The sequence below is a fragment of the Myxocyprinus asiaticus genome, chromosome 32, assembly GCF_019703515.2.
Source record: "Myxocyprinus asiaticus isolate MX2 ecotype Aquarium Trade chromosome 32, UBuf_Myxa_2, whole genome shotgun sequence".
NCBI lineage: Eukaryota > Metazoa > Chordata > Actinopteri > Cypriniformes > Catostomidae > Myxocyprinus > Myxocyprinus asiaticus.
Genome location: NC_059375.1, coordinates 32,820,529 through 32,842,859, shown reverse-complemented (window position 1 = coordinate 32,842,859; position 22,331 = coordinate 32,820,529). Strand labels below are relative to the sequence as shown.

The 22,331-nt window shown below is 37.8% G+C and overlaps 1 protein-coding gene across 3 annotated transcripts in view; it reads left to right on the top strand.

Moving 5' to 3' along the window:
- The first annotated feature begins 1,134 nt into the window (after window positions 1-1,134).
- LOC127423039 (LLGL scribble cell polarity complex component 2-like) overlaps window positions 1,135-22,331 on the top strand; it is a 42,283-nt gene continuing 21,086 nt past the window's right edge. For 2 of the 3 annotated variants that reach the window (XM_051667034.1, XM_051667032.1), the window contains exons 1-6: window positions 1,150-1,358; window positions 15,451-15,583; window positions 15,983-16,080; window positions 16,639-16,720; window positions 20,573-20,688; window positions 21,573-21,731. In XM_051667034.1, coding sequence (XP_051522994.1) covers window positions 15,509-15,583; window positions 15,983-16,080; window positions 16,639-16,720; window positions 20,573-20,688; window positions 21,573-21,731 — 530 coding nt within the window. In that variant the 5' untranslated portion in view covers window positions 1,150-1,358; window positions 15,451-15,508. Of the gene's footprint in view, window positions 1,359-15,450; window positions 15,584-15,982; window positions 16,081-16,638; window positions 16,721-20,572; window positions 20,689-21,572; window positions 21,732-22,331 lie in introns of all 3 variants that reach the window. The other variant, XM_051667033.1, reaches the window with a different exon arrangement.

The following is a 22,331-nucleotide window of genomic DNA, read 5'->3' as shown; positions in this document are numbered from 1 at the left end:
AGTCTTTGAATAATATTTCAAGATCTACTTATCATATTATGTTGTGTTTGGGCTCGTTTGAATCAGGATTGTCTGCTGTAAGTTACGATATGTCATTGTCTATGTTATATATATGTTTCAGGAAGTAATAAGGAAAAACGTGACAAAAAGACACTCCTGTTTATTGTATTTATGTGTGTCAGTGGGAATTTTATACACTAATACTCACTGCAGTTTGGCCTCTGAGTAAAACAAATTTTCCCATTGCATTTTACTAATTGAGACCTTTCCAACGATATGTAACACAAGGCTATCTCATCTTTTTTATGTTTTTTCTAACTCTGAATATAATTGTTGTGATAACAATATTGCAAAATGTAAGAGCAAAACAGTTTAATTTGTCAGCAAATTAAAAAAGCATTTTTTAAGAACTGGTAGGATCAGCTATATGCATTGTAAAGTCCAGTCCAGTAAAGTTTTTATATCTTTAAAACAACATTTTTTGTTTGTTTGTTTGTTTAGATCAAGCAAGTGGTTATTAATTTATTATATTATTATTATAATTATAATTATTATTATGATTATTATTATTCTCTGCAGGGAGTGCCCCCACTAGCAAGGTATTTCAGTTCAATTAATCCTTCTATCAATAAAAAAAACAAAAAACAAATAAGAAGTACAAAACATGTCATAATTACTAAATAAGAAGTTGACAAAAAGGTCTAATGCAATCTTTGGATAATTTATGCAATATGAGAGATTTATAAGCAATCTTAGTGGGCCGGTCATTTTTGACCGGGATCACAAAAAGTGCAAGCACAAACAAACACAACACAGGGGTTAAGGATGTGTGGCATGTTGGAGCCCTAAACTGGGCCTGGAGTATCCTTTAATTTTTACACTGTACAGTCCTGTCTGTACTAAGATTTGTGCTGTTTTTTTGTTTTTTTTTTCCACTTAATTTGTCATTTATATTTTTGATCGTCAATTTATTTGTACTTGAAGTGCGGAGTATTTATATACATACTTAAAATATGCTTAAGCAGCATTTTGTGATGTGTTGTCAGTTATAAACAGTTAGTGGGTCATTTGGGCCATACAGATTTTTGCGCCCTCCGCCGCCTGCATACTGAACTTTCCCGGAAGGCGCTTGTTCAGGGAGGAGCCAGAGCGCAAATCAGCAGCGAGTGCAGCAGGAAACACTCCACTGATAATCCTCAAACCCTCTGTCCACACACGGACCTCGAGCGAGGTAAACATCATTCGAGTCTGCCCTACATTACCACCCGGTGTGGTTTACTTCTTCAGCCCAGAATAATTTAGCAAACCCGCTTGAATCGTGGACAGTGCCGCCGGAACATCGGGCCGCGGTGAATCAGGTGAGTGCTGCCCGGGCCCGTCGACTGCTGCCCGGCCACAGGTGTTTCCACTCACCGAATATATAGTAGTGTTCCAAAACCTAGGGAGACTGCATAGATTGCGATCGTCCGAGCGTTTCTTATGATGCCTAGAAATGCTGTCTAGATGGGCAGCTCACTAGGTTTTAACATACAACCAATAATTTAAATGTACAGCTCTGTATTTACTTATCATATGTTGCTTACATCGTCTTAATTCACTTTAATCTCTCGTAAAATCTCGTCTTGAGTTTTATCCAGCGAGTTAATAAATAACATTATTTACTCTAAAACGAAACCAACAACAAGTCTTGACCTTATTCTCTACTGCTGACCTTAGTAACATGAAGCTACACCTCTTTTGAATGGGAGAAGAATGTTTAGTCACTGGTTACTTTGATATGACCGGCTGTAAACCAGATATCTCTTCCATACAGTTACTGTCAACTGTCTATGACAATGACCTTCTTTACTTATTTATTACACATATAAAGTTGTCTCGCTGTGTCCAGATGCAGACTTGAAGAAGAACTATCTAAATATACTACTATGAACGTTATATAGTGTGCTATTATACAGTGTATTGTCATATAGTGTACCATTATATAGCCTATAGTGTATAACATAGTTATATAGTGTACAATTATAGAGTTATATAGTGTGCTATTATACAGTATATTGTCATATAGTGTACCATTATATAGTCTATAGTGTATAACATAGTTATATAGTGTGCTACTATTATACAGTTTATTGTCATATAGTGTACCATTATATTGTCTGTAGTGTATAACATAGTTATATAGTGTACAATTATATAGTTATATAGTATGCTATTATACAGTGTATTGTCATATAGTGTACCATTATATAGTTTATAGTGTATAACATAGTTATATAGTGTACAATTATATAGTTATATAGTGTGCTATTATACAGTATATTGTCATATAGTGTACCATTATATAGTTTATAGTGTATAACATAGTTATATAGTGTACAATTATATAGTTATATAGTGTGCTATTATACAGTGTATTGTCATATAGTGTACCATTATATAGTCTATAGTGTATAACTTAGTTATATAGTGTGCTATTATACTGTTTATTGTCATATAGTGTACCATTACATAGTCTATAGTGTGTAACATAGTTATATAGTGTACAAATATATAATTATATAGTGTGTTGTTATACAGTGTATTGTCACAGTGTACCATTATATAGCCTATAGTGTATAACATAGTTATTTAGTGTACAATTATATAGTTATATAATGTGCTATTATACAGTGTATTGTCATATAGTGTACCATTATATAGCCTATAGTGTATAACATAGTTATATGGTGTACAATTATATAGTTATATAGTGTGCTATTATACAGTGTATTGTCATATAGTATACCATTATATAGTTTATAGTGTATAACATAGTTATATAGTGTACAATTATATAGTTATATAGTGTGCTATTATACAGTATATTGTCATAGAGTGTACCATTATATAGTCTATAGTGTGTAACATAGTTATATTGTGTACAATTATATAGTTACATAGTGTGCTATTATACAGTATATTGTCATATAGTGTACCATTATATAGTCTATAGTGTGTAACATAGTTATATAGTGTACAATTTTATAGTTTTATAGTGTGCTATTATACAGTATATGTTCATATAGTGTACCATTATATAGTCTATAGTGTATAACATAGTTATATAGTGTACAATTATATAGTTATATAGTGTGTTATTATGTAGGATATAGTTAATAGTGTACTATTACATGCTAGTATCAGTAATTGTATATAGTTAAAAACAGAGACCGTGGACTTTCCTCTGGATTTGAGTGTAAAGTTTAAGTATCTTTGGCATGGGTTAGGAAATAAATATATTACTGTTATGTTTCATATAGTTAGTGTACTACTATATATTAGTATCAACACTATTATATAGTTTAGAGCAAAGACTTTGTTTATTCCTCTGGATTTGAGTGTAAAATGGAAGTAGCCTATCTTTGGCATGGATTGGGAAATTGGGTTGTCCTTGGCATAGATTGGTAAATGGCTGTCCCACCGGTTTGACAGGTTGAGAATCGAGAGTGATAAAGCTGCCTCCTCTTAGCTTCTCATGTTCATTCACAGTTTACACATGGCCATGTATCTTCTGTCATCTTTCGCTTAGTTAATGTGAGCAGAGGGACTTAAGCGGAGTCATTTACATTCATGGTTAATGCAAGGATTAACCGTATTGTTACAGAGTAAAATGTACAATTGTGCTTTAGACAGTAGAGTCATTTGGACTGTAATTAATCTTAGGTCATTTCTTTCAGAGGCCGGTCTGTAATATATGGCTAGATTAGGGGGAAGGCTTTGCCTTTAGGGGGAACACATGCAATGTAATCTCTGAGATGTAACATGTTTAAAATTGTATTAATTTACCTGACAAACTAGGTTGTGTCAAGCACGGTTTCAAACCCATCTGATGACACACTTGTGTTGACACAAGACTTCATCTGAAATAAATGTCAAAGAATGATGTTCAATTTTGGTGTTTTGTTTAAACAATAAAGTGAAAGTCAGGCACAGGAAATGCCAAAGGGATACAATCCAAAATTGTACTTCGGTTAACTTTGTTCTTGTGTCTTCCAAAACTGGAATGAAAGACAAATGCCTGTTTGATTCAACGCAAATGCAACTATGCATCTAGACAGTCCAGGCTGTCCTAATGAGGCCATAATGTTACAAGAACTGAAATGTTCCTGCTCATTGGCATGACCGTCATTTCATATTTAATGAAAAAGTATCTGCGATCCAGGGAACTTGAACCAGTTAATGAAGAGCTGCGGATTGACAGTGATTGTATACAAAGACGTCTGTTGTTGTGGTGGTGCTTTACCTTGGTATTTACCTTATACTTGACTTGACACTCAAGCAGCGGACTTCCCATACTAACTGCAACTAGTCAGTTATCAGTCTCGTATAACAGTGTGAGTGTAATAAATTAATTTATTTGAGCATTTGAGTGTAATAAATGTGGGTTATACATGTCATTTCATATTAGAGAAGACAGGAAGGGCCTGAGTCTTGGGACTGACATACTGTGGTAGACCGCAACCCATAGCCATAGACAGTATCTTATTTTTGTGTTTGCAGAGAGGGGAAGAGAAGGTAAACAAAGGTTTCTCACTTCCACAGCAACAAATGGTTGATAGTGTGTAGGAGGAATTATTGCAGATCAGGTTTAAAACAATGACCAGTATGAATGAGAGGAAGTTCATTTAACACTTCCTCATCCTCTCTAGCTGTTCTTTTTTTAAAGCACTATGAACTTTTGTCAGCTGGATGTCTGACTCGGATGGAGTTTTTTTTTTTTTTTTTGTCCAGACAGAAGGAAATTTATAATCTAGTGTTGGTCATAAGTTAGGTTTCTTAAAATGGACTATGATATATTGAGTTTCTACAACATCTGTAATATCTTTTATGACAGTATTGGCTTGTGTTTGATCGATATGGGTTTTCCGGTTGCTGATGCCGATACCAACTGGAGATTGGAGCGGTTGATTGGTGATATATATACTGTATATACAGTATATAAGGGCTCTACAGTACGAGCATTTGCAAGTGAAAATTACTGAGTGTGAATGATTTGGATGCACCGGTGCAAGTGACACCTGACACCTTAACTTATTATGAACTAATAATAGTACCATCAGAATGAGAACTCCATTATGCATCTAATCTCATATGCAGAATACTATAAAAGTTCTTGTATACTAGTTATTTTTGCATTAAAATTGATGTTTTCTCATGGCTTTTTTCCATGAGAGCTGTCTTGCATGTACGCATGCAGAGATCAAGAGTGAGTGAAGCTGCATAGCAGAGTATCTTGCTTGTTTTTTATCTGTCAGAATGACAGTGTTTTGAATTATCCATCAACGTTTAAAATTTTCAGAAAATGGCGAATGTCTTAAAATGCGGCATTTTTTGCATTCTAATAGAGAACATACAATTTGAATCATGTTGAAGTACATTTAAAAGTTGAATTGTGAATCGTAAATCCTCCATAAGTTTGATAAAAATCGAGATTCTATTTTTTTGCCATATGAGATGGTATTCTGTTCACTACAATTGTACAGAGGGGTTATCTGAGTTACTGTTGTGTGAAAATCCCAGGAGATCAGCAGTTACAGAAATACTCAAACCAGCCGTCTGACACCAACAATCATGCCACGGTCCAAATCACTGAGATCACATTTTTCCCCATTCTGATGGCTGATGTGAACAGTAACTGAAGCTCCTGACCTGTATCTGCATGATTTTATGCATTGCACTGCTGCCGATTAGATAATCGCATGAATAAGTAGGCGTACAGGTGTTCCTAATAAAGTGGTTGGTTCTACATCCGGTTAGGTTCCTTTTTGAAAATCAATTCATGTATAATTATAAACCGTAAACTCTTGGCTACAAAAAAAATTGAACAATTCTACAAAAAATAAGGTTCATGGAAAGCATCTTGACCTTTTGTAAAAACATGCACCAAATGCTTATTTTGAAGGCTGCAACATAAACACATGTGAAAAAATGAAGGAGTCTGAATACTTTCTGAATGCACTGTAGGTATAGGAAACAAACATGCAACATTGAACTTTTGACTTAAAACCTTATAGTTTTGAAGTACAGCTCTTGTGACGACTTCCCCATGTGACCACAAGCCCAATTCTCCCCTAATATATATAATGTGATAGAGGCCAATGCAGTTTAAATCTAGTATTTGAGATGTACACATACAGTATATGCTGAAATGTAAAAACAAAAAAACAAAAAAAAAACAAGCAGGAAAAGAAAAGAAGATAACTTCTGTTAATCAGCCAAATGTCCACAGTTATCAACCGATGCTGCTTATCTCAAAATGGCCATAGAAAGGCCAGGTTCACAAATCAGATGATATTTTGGTCTAATAACACTAATATTGGCTTCCACATAAGTATCAGTATTTATTTAAAAATGGAGAGTAAAGCCCACAGACTCTGTGTCCTAAAATAGGACATTGCTAACAGTGCATTCTCTCCTGCAGTGTCGTCATCTCACGGTGGTTAAACTGGTTTTCATTATGTTTGCATGGTGTTTCCTCTCTTAATCAGGGTGTAGCTGATGTTTATTGCAGAGTTTGACCAGTTTGTACTTGACTGACTTTATCCTGACCTCAAATTTAATTTAATGAATTATTTTTCTTTCACTTTTACCAGTATCAAGTCTAAAAATGAAATATGCAATTCCATGACTTCCCTGAATAACTGACATGACATATTTGAAAGTGCTGTGTGAAACCAAGTTGTGCAGCTGAGCGAGAACATCTGTGGTGAAAGTGCACTGACAGTTCTACTCTCATGTCAGGGCAGGTTCTCCACTCTTGTCTTCTCCTCTGATCTTTGTTTCCTGTTGTATGCTATGCTGAGAATGTAGTGATGTCACTAGTGATGTGTTCCGTGGGGACAGTTCACTGTTAAGCTAAGACTCCTAATTTTTATGTTATGTAGAAGTATTTTACAGGGTTACAAAGGTAATTGAAACCCAGGAAATATCAGGGAATTTTAAAAATTACGATTTCCACGCCTGATTGGAATTGCCAAGTAAAAAGTCATGGAATAATCATAGAAATTTCTATAGCAAATATGCATTTCTCTAGTAATGCTCAGCTTTGAGTCATGGATATAATTTGGTCAAAAGATGTGGGAAGGAACTCTGATTTCAGGTACGAAATAGAGAAGGTAAGTAAAGATCTATCCTGCTCTTTATTTATTGAGTAATACAATAGACAATGGCAGTTTATTATGCATGCAAATTTTATTGAAGCTTCTTCCTTCAAAAATCTGCCAGGCCTATCAACACATTTGCAATTTAAGAAACATTTGCCATACTTAACTGTTGGACCTCGTATCTCTGAAAAATGATTTTTAAAACAGTCTGAGAACAGCAGTTTTCATTTGGAAAGTAATGTCTTTGAATTTACAAGGCCTGTTTTGTTTATAGGTTCAGGGCTGTTTGTAAGGGAGCTCTTGTCATCTGGGACCATTGTTTTTCCAAAAGAGGCACCTCTGTGAAGTAGTCAGATAACAGAGAAGAGGAACCTGCTTTATTGAAACTGACCATCAGAAAATGCAGCTCTGTCACCTGAAATCATAATGCAATTGTTTATTCGCTTTTAACAATGGGTTTATCCAGTGAATTAGGCTGCTATGTGTAGCACATGTAACCATCATGGAGACGGGTGGGACATTTTGGATTTGGCATGATTTTGTGTTGTACCGTATCATGACAGTTAAGTAATAGTGGTGCAACAATCAGGAAATTTTGAGGCCGATACTGATCTCGATACCGATACCGATTTTTTAACACTCAGATCGGCCAATACCGATCTTTGCCACACTTTTGCCAGTTATATTGTGCAGTTATATGTTTATGCCCCACACAGTTAAATTACGGTAACACTTTACAAAAAGGTTCCATTTGTTAACATTATTTAACAACATTACTGTAGTTAACATGAACTAATGAACTTAATGTTAGTTACAACATATAGTATTACATTTTTAAAATCAAAAGTTGTATTAGTTAACATTAGTTAATGCACTATGAACTAACATGAACTAACAATGAACAATTGTATTTTTATTAACTAACATTACAATTAATAAAGGCTGTAAAAATATATTGTTCATTGTTTGTTCATGATACCTAATGCATTAACTATTGTTAATGAATGGAACCTTTTTATAAAGTTACCAAAATTACATTAACTGTGAATTGCTAACATTTATTTGTTTTGAAACAGTTATGAATAGTTCTGTTGTCAATATCAAAATGTCATTGTGACACACTGGTAAGCAGTAAAAACCATAAGAGCATCATACACAGCAGAGATACGTTCAAAATTAAGAAAAATATATCCATTACAAGCTCTAAAACTGCTCCAGTGAGAAATCATTAATATCTATGATATGTTTACTGTCTGAGCTGAAGCTGAAAGTGCTCATGATCACTCAAACAGTCTCTATCACTCAACACAACGTCTGATTGTCACAACTCACATTACGTATACTCAGATTTGTATATGCATGTTTATTTGTTGTTTAATTTGTTTTTATACCCGTTTGCAGTCTCTTTATCCTCTCCATGCTCACAGTGCAGTGAGTCAGAATTACTACTGTAATGACTCTAGAAAATAGGCAACCTAATATTCATACACATGTAATTCTTACACATTTTTAAAAACAAACCTGCAGATTCATCTGAATAACAGCATGTCTGAAAGTTTAAATTCGTGAATACTTAGAATTGCCAACAATTCGCCCTCCAGAGGCCACATTGTCATGCATCAAGAGCTGAGAAAGCACTCATTCATTAGAGTAGCAGTGTATGTGTGATTCCCTGCGTGCTGCAAAAAAGATCGGCCTTGATTCTAGGCACGATCGGTGCACCCCTATAAAGAGTGTATATTGTCTCTCCAGTTTACTCTGGGCTTGTGCAGGCTGTTTTTAAAAACTGCAGTTGACTCCTCCTGACCATAGGGTTCTATTTTTTGACAGCTGTCCTCTGGGACGGGGTGTCAAGCCAAGTCCTTGCTAGTAATACTTCAACAAGTTAGTTGTCGAACATGTTGACGTGTGTGTAATATGATGTCTTATCTCACCATGACATTTAACGGTGGAATCTCAGAGCGTTTTGGTTCTTCACCACTGTTTACTGCAGGTTTCTTCCCATTTGGACTTCAGATTGAGCTCTCCAAAAAGCCTCGACAGTGCTGGGTTTGTTTTTTTGTATTTAGAGGTTCAGAGACTCAAACTTTTTCCCTGAGACTCAAACTGACAACCATACAAGGTATAGGCCTATGTTTTGTATAAAATGGGAATTTTTCTGTACTTTTAGTGGACAATATTTAGGGATGCTTGCTAAGTTCCAGGCATCACTATTTCTATTGCTCGTACTTAAGCCCAGCGAATACTTCGGTCAAACTTGACAGTGAGCGTTCGCGTACAGGACACGTGACGCAAATCTCATCATCAGCAGTGTGCGTGGGCACTGAACATGCACTGCCCGATTTTTCTAACTGAATGCGTATGTGCATGGAGTTATTTACACTAATTAGTGGGTTTACAAGGTGGCAACATTTTCATTTTGAGCAGTTGCTGTCACAGAGAAGCGCTAGAAGAAGATGTAATCGCTGCTAAACATCAGGAGATGAAGGCAAAAACAACAACAGTGGATGTGCAAGTCAAGAGCGCATGTGTGAGGAGGTCAGGAGATACCTGCATTTGTATCACTCGAAGACACCTTTATGTGTCTAAACTCCTGAAGAGAAAGTCCGGTGTCTCATAGCAGTCATAGTATATGGTGCACAGCTATATGGAGTATGCTTTGACAGGCTCACGTTCGACTGTACGCAGACGCTGAGCATTCGCGTCAAAATGGGTGTATACCTAGGGTATTAAGGTTAAAGGTGTATTCAGTAATTTTTTCCTCATTAAAAAAAGGTTGTATGCTAAGAAATGAATTGTAATTTTAAAAAATATTAAAAAAGGCATAAGCACTCACTCACATAAAATGAAGACTTCAGTCATATCTGTAACCTAGGAGTGGTGGTGGCATAGTGGGCTAAAGCACATAACTGGTAATCGGAAGGTTGCTGGTTCAATCCCCACAGCCATCACCATTGTGTCCTTGAGCAAGGCACTTAACTCCAGGAGGATTGTCCCTGTAATAAGTGCACTGTAATTCGCTTTGGATAAAAGCATCTGCCAAATGCATAAATGTAAAATGTAAATGTAACCTTATAAAAGCTGTTTATTCTACATGAAGTGTGCCCCTCGTGTTAGGATCACATGACCAGTTGAATACTGCACTTTTAATCTCAGTAACCACCCTGTTATTGGACGCTTTCACTCATGGAATAAATTAATCATGGCAGACTGTGAGTAGTGAATTTCTACAATGGCATCAGTAATTATATAAAGATTTGTTTTAGAATGATGCTGCATCCATGCCCCTAGGTGTCAGTGTAAGTCCAAGACAACATAAAAAATATAACTGAGTGCACCTTTAAGAATTTCAACAAACCCCTAACGCTAATTGTTAAAATTTGGTGCGTAATTTGTCCAGGGCAGACGATAAAGCAAATGAAAATATATTGATTTGAATGTCATAAAATTTTAATAATTTGAAATCGTTGTTTCTCTAACAAATTAATATAGGCTAATTGTGTCATACATAGTTTGCCAAGCTTCAGTCCAAAAAATGCCTTTAGAGCTGCAATTGAATCTATACTCAGCTCCCTCTGTTTGCTAATATGCCGGATCATTCTACGTATATTCAACTGCAGTGAATCTGTCATATGTATGGTTGAACTAATCATGGTAGGGAACGCTTAGCACAACATACCATTTCTTCTTAATGTCTTTAAACTCTCTGCACAGGCCTCCCACCTCTAATTTAGTCTACCCAGAGCCTCTACTCCCACATAAATGCCCTCATACGCACCTCCTCTATAATTCCTCCAGCAAAATTCAAAACAAACGAGCATTTATTATTTCTACTTCTAATTAACCCAGGATTAGATGGATTTGTGATATATTGATCTTTAAGAGCAAATTCACTACAGTTGCTTTCAGACAGCATCACGAAAGAGTCCCAATGATCGATATGGTGCTAAGAGATTTGTTTCAATCTCTCTGGCCTCTTTAGTTCTGAAAGAACTGTGCCTTTTCTTCATCATTCTCTCTATTCCAGCTTTCCTACTGAAAGTTTTCCCTCATAAAGCCAAGCTTACTCTTAAGAAGAAGACCTCCCACTTTACTATTGTCCCTTAAGCTAAGCTTGATAGACTTAAAAAAAAGAATTTCCTGGCTGGTTCCTTCAGGGTCCTGCAATCCCTGTTTTTCTGGTCCCAAAAATAAGGAAATTGGATCTCATGCCCTTCTGTAGAAACATTTGAAGCCACATGCTTTATGATGACTAAATGTTCTTGGCAAATAATGGCAATAATCATGGAAATATGTGACTGAGCTGAGCAGGGTAACTGACTCACTGAAGGTTGTGTTTGGAAAAGATTGACGAAAAATGCCCCTCGTCTCGTTGATAGTGCCGATGTGTGCTGCTGATCAACCTCCAGTGAATTACGAGCTTTTGATAAGCTAAGTCTAGACACACTCTTGGGAATTCCAGTGTAACGTGACATACTCAAATGTTTGTTGTATTCTTGTTTGCTTGGCTAGGTTTTAGTTTTCATTTCTTTTTGCTCTCATAAATGTATGTGTGTGCTTTGTGTACACACATTTGCAGTGTAGTACAGTAGCACAGCTTCACCTTTCAAAAATATTACAATGATAACTATATCTTACGTCGAAATACTGAAATAGTTACTACAATTATTGAGCACATTTATATGCACAATATTACACTGATTTTGCGTAAAAAGCCAACAATGTGTAAGATCATGTAAACGATTTCAAATTCAAGGTAAGGTCATAAACAGCTTAATGAATACATATAGATTTTTTAGAATTACCCAATTTTCACATTGCATGTAAACACCTTTATCTGCGTTCTTACCGGCTTATCCAGTGTGCGCATGACTATTTACCTTCTGATGTCAAAAGCAAAGAACAACCCAACTATTTCAAAACTCATGTAAGGTTTTCTTGCGTTGTGCAATTTTTATAAGCTGAATTATTTATTTATCAGTGTGCATGGCAACACACTCATTATTTTAAAACTACAACTAACTTGGGGGCCTGGGTAGCTCAGTGGTAAAGATGCTGGCTACCACCCCTGGAGTTCATTAGCTCAAATCCCAGGGCATGCTGAGTGACTCCAGCTGGGTCTCCTAAGCAACCAAATTGGCCCGGTTGCTAGGGAGGGTAGAGTCACACGGGGTAACCTCCTCGTGATCACTATGATGTGGTTCGCTCTCGGTGGGGCGCGTGGTGAGTTGTACGTGGATGCTGCGGTGGATGGTGTGAAGCCTCCACACGCGCTATATCTTTGTGGTAACGTGTCAACAAGCCACGTGATAAGATGCATGGGTTGACGGTCTCAGCCACGGAGGCAGCTGGGATTCATCCTCAGCCACCCGGATTGAGGCGAGTCACTACACCATCACAAGGACTTAGAGCACATTGGGAATTCGGCATTCCAAATTGGAAGAAAAAGGAAAAAAAAAACAGAAAAATACAACTAACTTGGTAACTTGGTACTAGGCACCACTGTCATCAAAAACATACATTTTAATTGATTTTCAGCATTTGAATAGTATTTGCCTTTGCACAAGTTGCCAGGGTGTTGCTTTGTGGTTGGTAGGTTGTTTACTGGTGAAAGTAGATCTGGCTTTACATACTTTACATACTTTACGTGACTTTACATACAGTACTTACAAGGTACACGGATTAAAATAACATGGATGATGCTAAGGGATCCAACTATACTTGAGGTAAAAATTTTATTAGATATTAAAAATAACCAACTCATTGGTACATGGGCCTTCATCAGAATTGTTTACTGGAAAAGTTAAAAGAGCCAACCGCCAAATCTTCCCCAAGTAAAATATTCTGATCCTTAGATATGGCTTGGGTCGCTACTTCATTGTAAATTTATGGGTTTGTTTTGCATATTTTATTGTTTGCCAGGCAAAAATCACAACATCAACTGTTTAGAAAAGTAATAGAACATCTGTCATCAACCAGCTGCGCGATTTGAGGTATCCTTGATGTTCGTAGCACAAGTGATGTGGAACAAGTTGCGCACCGAAGTTTCAAACTTGGGGTAAAGGGTTTATTGAAATCCCTAACACCAACTGTGAGCAATACTAATAGCGATGCTTGTCTTAGTAATAACTGAAATAACTAGTGGTTTGGTGAAAACTGTGGTTACCATGGTACATTTTTGTAAGGGTACCGATACCAGTGAAATTTAAAGTTTCTTGATACCAATTTCGATACAGCAGCAAAAATATGCTAATATTATAATGTGCTATTGAACACACCAGTTTAGTTATTTTTAATTATTTAATAATTATTTTAATAATTACAGTTGAATTATTATTATTATTTTCCAGAACTTTCCAGAACATTTTTAAAAGTTTAATTTAATTTCATCATCAAAATGGTGTTTGATCAATAATTTCTTAAAACTTTTAACAAGTGAAAATGTAACTTTTCAGCATGTCATCGCATTTTTTTTTTTTTTTTTGCCAAATTTTATTCAACAGCTGTCTTGCTTTTGATATTTTGATTAATTATTATTATTATTACAGTGAATATTACATTTTACTATACAGTTGTAATATATTTTTATTCAATTTCAGGCATCTAGCTTTTATTATTAATCGTGCTTTTATTATGACGTGTGTTGCCGCAAGCTTCACATTTCCGGATAAACAGTTCGCAACACGGACTTTTAAGTCACGTGTGAAATCTCATCTCTTTACACTGGCCTTTGTGTCTGACAAATGAAATGTAGGACACAGTTTTGGAGTGTTTGTATTTTAGATTACTGGTGTTTGTGTATGTGGTAATTTTGAAATGTTATGTTTAAAATGTTATTACTGTGAAGCACTTTGGTCAACTCTGTTGTTTTAAATGCTATATAAATAAAGCTGAGCTGAGATTAAAGTGAGATTTAATTATATAAATATATAGTTTACATGTGCTGCGTGGTTCACAGTAGATTAGTGCTCAGCTCTGTCATCGGATACAACGTGTCGTGAATGATTCTCAATGTCTGTGAAGTTTCGGTCGGATTTATAAATAAATTTAAATACGCAGCTCATCCACACTAAGATTGCAGCCTTTAGCGGTTTAATAAATCACACTAGGACATGTCACAATTGATTAATTGTCCATTTCAGTGTAGAAGGAGTAACAAAGCAAATAATCAAAATAAGCCTGTGAGCATTTTAAAGAAGTCGTGTGTCAGTCATACTGCCGCTGGTACCGGATAGAGTCGGTGCTTGGTACTACCGATACTGCAGAAACACTGGTATCATTACATCTTTTTTATTTTAGTATTGACTTGGTACCGAAGTACCGGTACTTTTGACAACACTAGTTGGCAGATGGAGTAAAAAGCCAACATGACGTTTCGTTTTGCACCCACAACAATTGCTAAATGTTTTGCATTTCCCAGGTGAGAGAAACGGCCATCCATGCAGACATTGTGTATTGTTAGGGCTGTTATTCTGAGTGGTAGCACCCCTCTTCTCTCTCTTTCTCTCTCTCTCCACCTGAATGAGGCTTTTTCTGCATTGGCTTCCCAGTGCAACAGGTGTTTGCTCAGATGAGAGGAGGGACTGTGTGATAGCGCTCAGCTCTGTGCTGTGTGAGAACAAAAGGTGCTTCAGTCAGGACTACAGAGATCTCAAAAACTCCCTGTGAGTAGAGAGAGAGAGAGAGAGAGAAAGAGAGAAATTAGGGGGTGGAGAGGAGGTGTAGTTTCAGTCAACACTCTACAACCCCTTCCCTGAAATTCCTGGCCCAACTATTGTTTTCTATCAGAATACACATGTAACCCTGTGCAAGGTCTGTTTGCTTCCGTTTGTCTCTGTTATTCCCTTTGTCCTTTTATTTTATCGTCATAACTATTGATACTTGCTATTTGGTGCTCGCTGATACAGATACTGTACCTGTATTTTAGTAATGTTGACAGACAACAATCAAACTCACACTCACAGGAATAAAAAGCTAATGTATTGAGCACACTTTACTATGTTCTCTCTCTCAAGTAGTGTTGGGACGTCCATAGCTATAAATTGTTTTGAAACATCCAAACGAACCAATCATTGTTGCACCAACCGAACTAACTAATTCACTACAATTAATCGAACCCGCGAGAGAGGAAAGTGCACACCACACATCTGTGGTATTGGTTTTTAGTGTTGGAGCATTTAAACAAGTAATAGTGCATGAGCTTGGTATCGGACCTGTATTGGTATCAGTGCATCCCTAATTAATAAGTCTAATGTTTTCACAATGTTAGTTTAGAATGCCTCTAATCCTGTCTTTCTCTTCTTGTTAGGTGGCTGAGGTGAAACCGTGAGTGAGGGCAGCGCAAGGTCCCTGCTCGTCCAGAGAGAATGAAGAGGTTCCGGCGTCATGGGCATGAGTCTCAGAAGGACAAACACAAACAGGATCTCTATCAGTTTAATAAGGTGATCAAGGCCATTTCTTCTATAAACAATATATTTTGCTGTTACATGTAAATTTACCTTCATCTGAAATCAAACTGATTTTGTGCTATTCTAGGGACTAAAACTGATGTTACAAGGCTATAAAATTGTTATAATTTCACATGTTATTATTTAGAAAAACAAATGGAGAAATTGGCTTTCAATAAAATGCACTCTCTCGTGTTCAGAGATTTTAAAACACATAGACATACTGGCCTGCTAAGCTTCTGAGTTTCTTGTAACGCTTCAGATTTTTTTTCCACAATAAAAGCAGATATTCGTCCGTTTGTAGGCAGGACTTCACCTTACTAGATACTGGAACAAAACCTGTGTATATCTGGTATTAATATCTCACATGCTTTTCTCTCCTCTCTGCGTTAGACTGTAGAACATGGCTTCCCCCATCAGCCCAGTGCTTTGGGATTCAGCCCCAGCCTGGAGCTCCTGGCCATCGGTACCAGATCAGGAGCCATCAAACTGTATCCACCCACAACCAGAACACATTTCCACACTTTATTTGATCTGTTGTAGTGTGTAGCATTGAAAACATCTCGAACAAATCTACTTGGTCACATTCCATTCCCCTTTCTCTGAATCTCGAGGGCAAAGTGAGTAAGCTGTGATATTTTGATGATGTACAGAGAATTCCGGTATCTGATCTTATGTTAGTTCTAGTGGAGAAAGCGAACACACCCATCACGCAGGTACTCTGGAAGGCGGAAACTTAAATGTTCACTTAAAAAATGTTCCCATACTGTAATTCCCTGTTAATCATTTACATGAGAGGAAATAGAAATTAATATTCCGTAATGTGGCCCATGTTATTTGCCTATAATGTTATATTATTCATTATTAAAGGCTCTCTAGAATACTGAAGTCTAACTGGTCAGTCGCGGCATGATGCTCGCAGGCAACTGTAAACTGTAAACCCACTCCTGTGTGAAGTAATATCAGGTGAATTACCCCAGAATCACCACGTTGTTTCAAACTCCTGTGTTGTTTGAGTGGCTGTGTGTACTTCCTTATCCAGTTCTCAGGTATGGAGCTCCAGGTGTGGAGTTTATGGGCCTTCATGACGAGAATGCAGCAGTTACACAGGTGCACTTCCTGCCAAATCAGGTATGCCTTTGAAATTTAATCCTACCCACCTTTTGATCTCACCTGAATTTTGTTTCATAGTAATTTAGATTTCATTTCCAAAATCTTTGGAATTTGGTTTTCGGTGAAGCATCATTTGTTTTGGTTGAGGTCAAGATGTTATTTTAAGAAATTTCTCACAAAGCACCTTGAGTGACATATTCAAATTAGGGGTGGGTGGTTTGCCCAAAATCATGGTCCGTGGTATAAGTGGTGTAGCAAAATCTTTACCGGTTGACATATTTCTACCATTGCATGGTATGCACGGTCATACCGCCCTGCCTTTAACGAAATCGTAGTTTTGATGAATGTCTTTGAGTATGCATGGGTAAAAATATAGTTTTCGATGCAGCTTCATCTGAACGATCCTGATATCGATCCTTAAATCCCAGATCGATGCGAGTAAATCACTGACATATATGACCAGTTTTTTCGCTATGTGACTAAAATGCCTGATTAGCCACTGGCTGGTACCAGTGACTGAGTTGTTTATATTGGCGAAGAAGTTTAGCACCGAGATATATTCACTGCGTGCTGAGAGTAAAAGTTTAGTATGACTCATTCCCTGTAATGTGTGAGCAAAATTTGTTGAATAATGTATCTTTTAATTTACTGTATGTTTTTTTACAGTCAGTTTTTGACCAGTTGTTTGTGCGCTCAACCGAAACATTTCTCTCTCTGAACTGCTGATATTTTACCACTTAATCTTCATATCATTGTAAATACATGTAACAAAATTTATATATGCCGTATAATGTACTTTCAAGCCATAATATTTATTGATGTAATGCATGGAATTTGTATATTTTAAAAAGCTTAAATGTGATCAAAATAATGAAAAATTAATGATACAATAACATCTGTATCAATACCTATCCTTGTTTTTGTTTTTTGTTTTTAACATATTTCTTTTTAATAAAGACAAAATACAAATCATACATACACCAATCATCAAAAACATTTAAAGACGCTAGAATGTTTTTTTAATTAAGTAATGATATATATATATATATATATACATAAAATAAAATAAAAAACAGGCTCTCAGTTTGAATAATCATACATCTTTAACCTTTTTCATATACTTTCATATACTTCTTAAATGGAAGAACCAGGACTCTTCCTAGAGCTGGCCGCCCAGCCAAACTGAGCAACTGGGGGAGAAGGGCCTTGGTAAGAGAGGTGACCAAGAACCCGATGGTCACTCTGGTTGAGCTCCAGAGATCATGTGTGGAGATGGGAGAAGCTTGTAGAAGGACAACCATCACTGCAACGCTCCACCGATCTGGGATGTATGGCAGAGTGGCCAGACGGAAGCCTCTCCTCAGTGCAAGACACATAAAAAAAAGCACCTAAAGGACTCTCAGACTGTGAGAAACAAGATTCTCTGGTCTGATGAAACGAAGATTGAACTGTTTGGCCTCATTTCCAAGCGTCATGTCTGGAGGAAACCAGGCACCTCTTATCACCTGCACAATACTATCCCAACGGTGAAGAATGGTGGGGGTAGCATCATGCTGTGGGGGTGTTTTTCAGCGGCAGGGACTGGGGGACTGGTCAGGGTTGAAGGAAAACTGAATGCAGCAAAATACAGAGATATCCTTTATGAAAACCTGGTCCAGAGCACTCAGGACCTCAGACTGGGCCAAAGGTTCACCTTCCAACAGAACAATGACCCTAAGCACACAGCCAAGACAACGCAAGAGTGGCTTAGGGACAACTCTGTGAATGTCCTTGAATGGCCCAGCCAGAGCCCGGACTTGAACCCAATTGAACATCTCTGGAGAGACCTGAAAATGGCTGTCCACCGACGGTCCCCATCCAACCTTAGCAGAGCTTGAGAGGGTCTGCAGATAAGAATGCCAGAAAATCCCCAAATCCAGATGTGCAAAGCTTGTCGCATCATACCCTAAAAGACTTGAGGCTGTAATCACTGCCAAAGGTGTTTCAACTAAGTACTGAGTTAAGGGTCTGAATACTTAAGTCAGTGTGATTGTAACAGGGTAAAATGGAAAGGAGGAGGTGAGAACTGGACGAAGCATCAAAGTAATATTTAATTAAACAAAAAGACACAAACATAACCACAAACACATACAGGGCAGCTGCAAGTAGCTCTCTCTATCCCGAACTGCCACCTCTGGTGGCCTTTATCCCTCTCGTTGGCTTGATTAGCCTGATTAGGGGCCGGGCGTGCATCATCCGGTGGGGGGGGAGGCGTGCCCTTCCGGCCCCGCCTGCCGGCAGGTCTTCCCCACATTATCGGGCCTGGGAGGGAGACAAGGGTAGGGAAAAGCAACCAAAAAAAAAGAGAGAGGGAAAGGCCAACACGGAACGAAAGTGGGAGAGAGAGAGGAGAGGGAGAGAGAAAAAAAAAACGTACTTGCCGGTTCCTCGGTCACTCCTCCACCCTCTAGTGCAGGGGTGTCAAACTTCCAGCCCTGCTCCAAAATGCCTTCTTGTAATCTTCAAGCACTCCTGAAGACCTTGATTAGCTGCTTCATGTGTGTTTAATTAGGGTTGGAGCTAAACTCTGCTAGACTGTGGCCCTCCAGGAACCGAGTTTGACACCCCTGCTCTAGTGGATGACAGCCGCTCCTCCCTGGGTGGATCGGACACAGTCCTCCAGCCCCTGGCAGACGGAATGCCCTGCCGCGTTTTGGTGGATGGTAGGGGTCTTCTCCGCCCCTGGCAGTGGTTCTCCCGCTTCAGGCGGTCAGCAGTGAGCCCCTCCCCGCTCGCGGATAGCGGTCTTGTCTTTGACCATGCCGCGTTTTAGCAGCCGGTAGGGGTCTCCTCCACCCCTGGCAGTGGCCCGACCATTACAGGCGGTCGGTAGGGAGCCCCTCGCAGTCGGCGGTCGTTCCTCCACTTTCAGGCGGCCGGGCTCCTCAGTCCCCCGGTGGATGGCCACGGCTGCTTCTTTGGGGTGGATGGTAGTGGTGAGGACTATGCTACAGCGCATCCCTCTTCCTTCCCAGTTTCGGCACCAATGTAACAAGGTTAAGGATGGGAAAGGAGGAGGCGGGAACCGGCTGAACAGTCAAAATAATATTTAATTAAACAAAAAGATAAAAACATAAATACATACGGCAGCTGCATGAAGCTCTGTCTCTCCCAAACTGCCGCCACCGGAGGCCTTTATATCTCTCGTTGGCTTGATTAGCTTGATTAGGGGCCGGGCGTGCGTCATCACGGCCCGACCCCGCCCTCCTCCTTGCCACAGTGATATTTCAGTTTTTTCTTTTTAATACATTTTTTAATACATTTGCAATTCTCATCTACATTCACATTCCAGACTTTGGTTTTTAATTGTAAATGTTATTTTCTCCATTTGATAAATTTCCAAAATTGTTTCTATCAGTCTTTGAAATTGTGGGGTTTCTGATTTAAGCCAATTTTTAGTGATCTGTTTTAAAGCTGCCATTCTAATTACTCAAAATTTACAGTATATTATTCTGTTTTATTTCTTAAGAACACAGGGAGTTTACCCAAAATAAGGTTTTCTGGATGTACTTCTATTTTGTAATTAAATATTAAAGTAATCTGTCTAATCACTTCATTCCAAAATGTTTTTAATGAAGAGCACACATATAGAATATGACTATAATGAGCCTTATTTTCCCCACAATTTCGCCAACAACCCCCTTTTACCAAAATACCCAGCCCTATCCTTGAGTTTAATTGTTTAAACTTTAAACAGTTCATGAATAACCCAACATCAATAGCTCATTATTTCACCTTTCATTAGGCTGTGCATGGGAATATAAAATTAATTCCTCAAAATCATTGTCATTGCTTTTAGTGTATTCTGATTTTGGCCTGTGGTTTTTGCAGGTGGAGTTTGTGACTTTGCTGGATGACAACAGTCTGCACATGTGGACACTTCGGGCCCATAGCGGCATGTCTGAGCTGCATGAGATAGGACATTTTACTCTCTCTGGTCCACCTGGGTGAGTCGGAAACACGCCTACAGACTCACCTTAATCTGATATTTATTAAAGATGTCTTGAATCTACTAGAAACACACACCACCCAAAGTATTAGGCATGAGCACTGACTCACTCAGACATGACTGATACCCACTGCTGATCTGAATCCTTAAACATGTGTACGTACACTTAGCTGACCTCCATGAATCAAAATAGCTGTTTGCAACCTACAGTATGATGTCATATCCTATTAGCTCATGAATGACTATGCTTTATGGGATTCAAAAGATGTTTTGTAATACAAAACCTCTATTTGAAACCTCTGTAGCTATATAATGCAATATAACACCATGTTCAAACCATGATAAAGGTTAGGGTTAGGAGACAAAAATGTAGATTAACTCTATCGAGATAAGCAACATGACATTTTGTCGATCACTTTGTTTCTATTTTTGTTGTGTCATTTTGGGTAGCCCCTCATGATACATTTTTAATCATAGAAAGCCTTTTTTAGTTATACCTTCAAAGAGTAAGATGCACCCTTAGATGTTCAGTGCCCCATCTCAATGCATTATACTCTTTAAAAGTGTAACCATGAATATGTAAGTGTTGTAACTGTAATTATTTATGAAAAGATAATATACATTACAATGTGTATTTTAAAGCATTATGAATCCCTTTTGTAAAGCATTACAGATACCTTTTATAATTCATTGTATTTTACAGGCTTAAAAGAAAAGTGTTGCCAATATTCCTAACTAAACTTAAAAAATTACTACTAGCTTACTACTAATAATAAGCCATAGTAGGAAATCATTCAATGTTCATCCTGTGTCTAATCTAAGGGTTACTGGTATAAAAAGCTAACACATAATTTTACCTCTTGTGATGTCAATCACTGGCAGTGCCCCTCCCAGCATAACGCGGGTCACAGCCGTCCTGACACACTCCTCCGGTGAGCTGCTGCTGCTGGGCACAGAGGGAGGGCATGTGTTTGTGGTGGAGGTGCCAGGCTTCAGAGAGCTGGAAGAGAACAACATCGGCGTGGAGGACGTACAGAGCAAGTGAGGCATCACACTGCTTACACTTATAAATGCATGCAAAACCAACAACTGCAGTAACATGTTCTTGCAAGCTGTAAGGCACATTCTTTCATTAATATGGGGTATTCATGGCAATAAATAACACAAAGATGGAAATGCAATGAATAGATTAGTGGGAATGTATTATTGTAAAGCAATTATTTCTTATGCAGGCTTTGTATGTTTAAAGGTGAAGCTTGTAATTTTTTGGATGTTAAGATACCTTTTAGTACCTCCTTTCCTAGTTTAATACGCAGAGACAACTAACTAGAGTTAACCATTCTTAGATTTCCCCAAAAAGTGTAAACACTGTGGCGCTATGAAAACATTGCCCCGTTTGTTCGAGGATCCCAACAAGCCCGGCATGGTAACAATAGCCACGTTTCCACTATCGGGCCATATGAGGCCCTGTCTGTTTTGTTATCAATGTAAGACAGGAAATTTTCTGGAGACCTTTTTGAAAACCCTAATTATTTGAGCAATTCCGTTCAGAGTGCATATTTTTGCATTTTACCTTAAAATGCAGTAGTGTGTGATAAACTAATTAAAGATCTTACCCTATATTTTCCACAAAATGTAGTT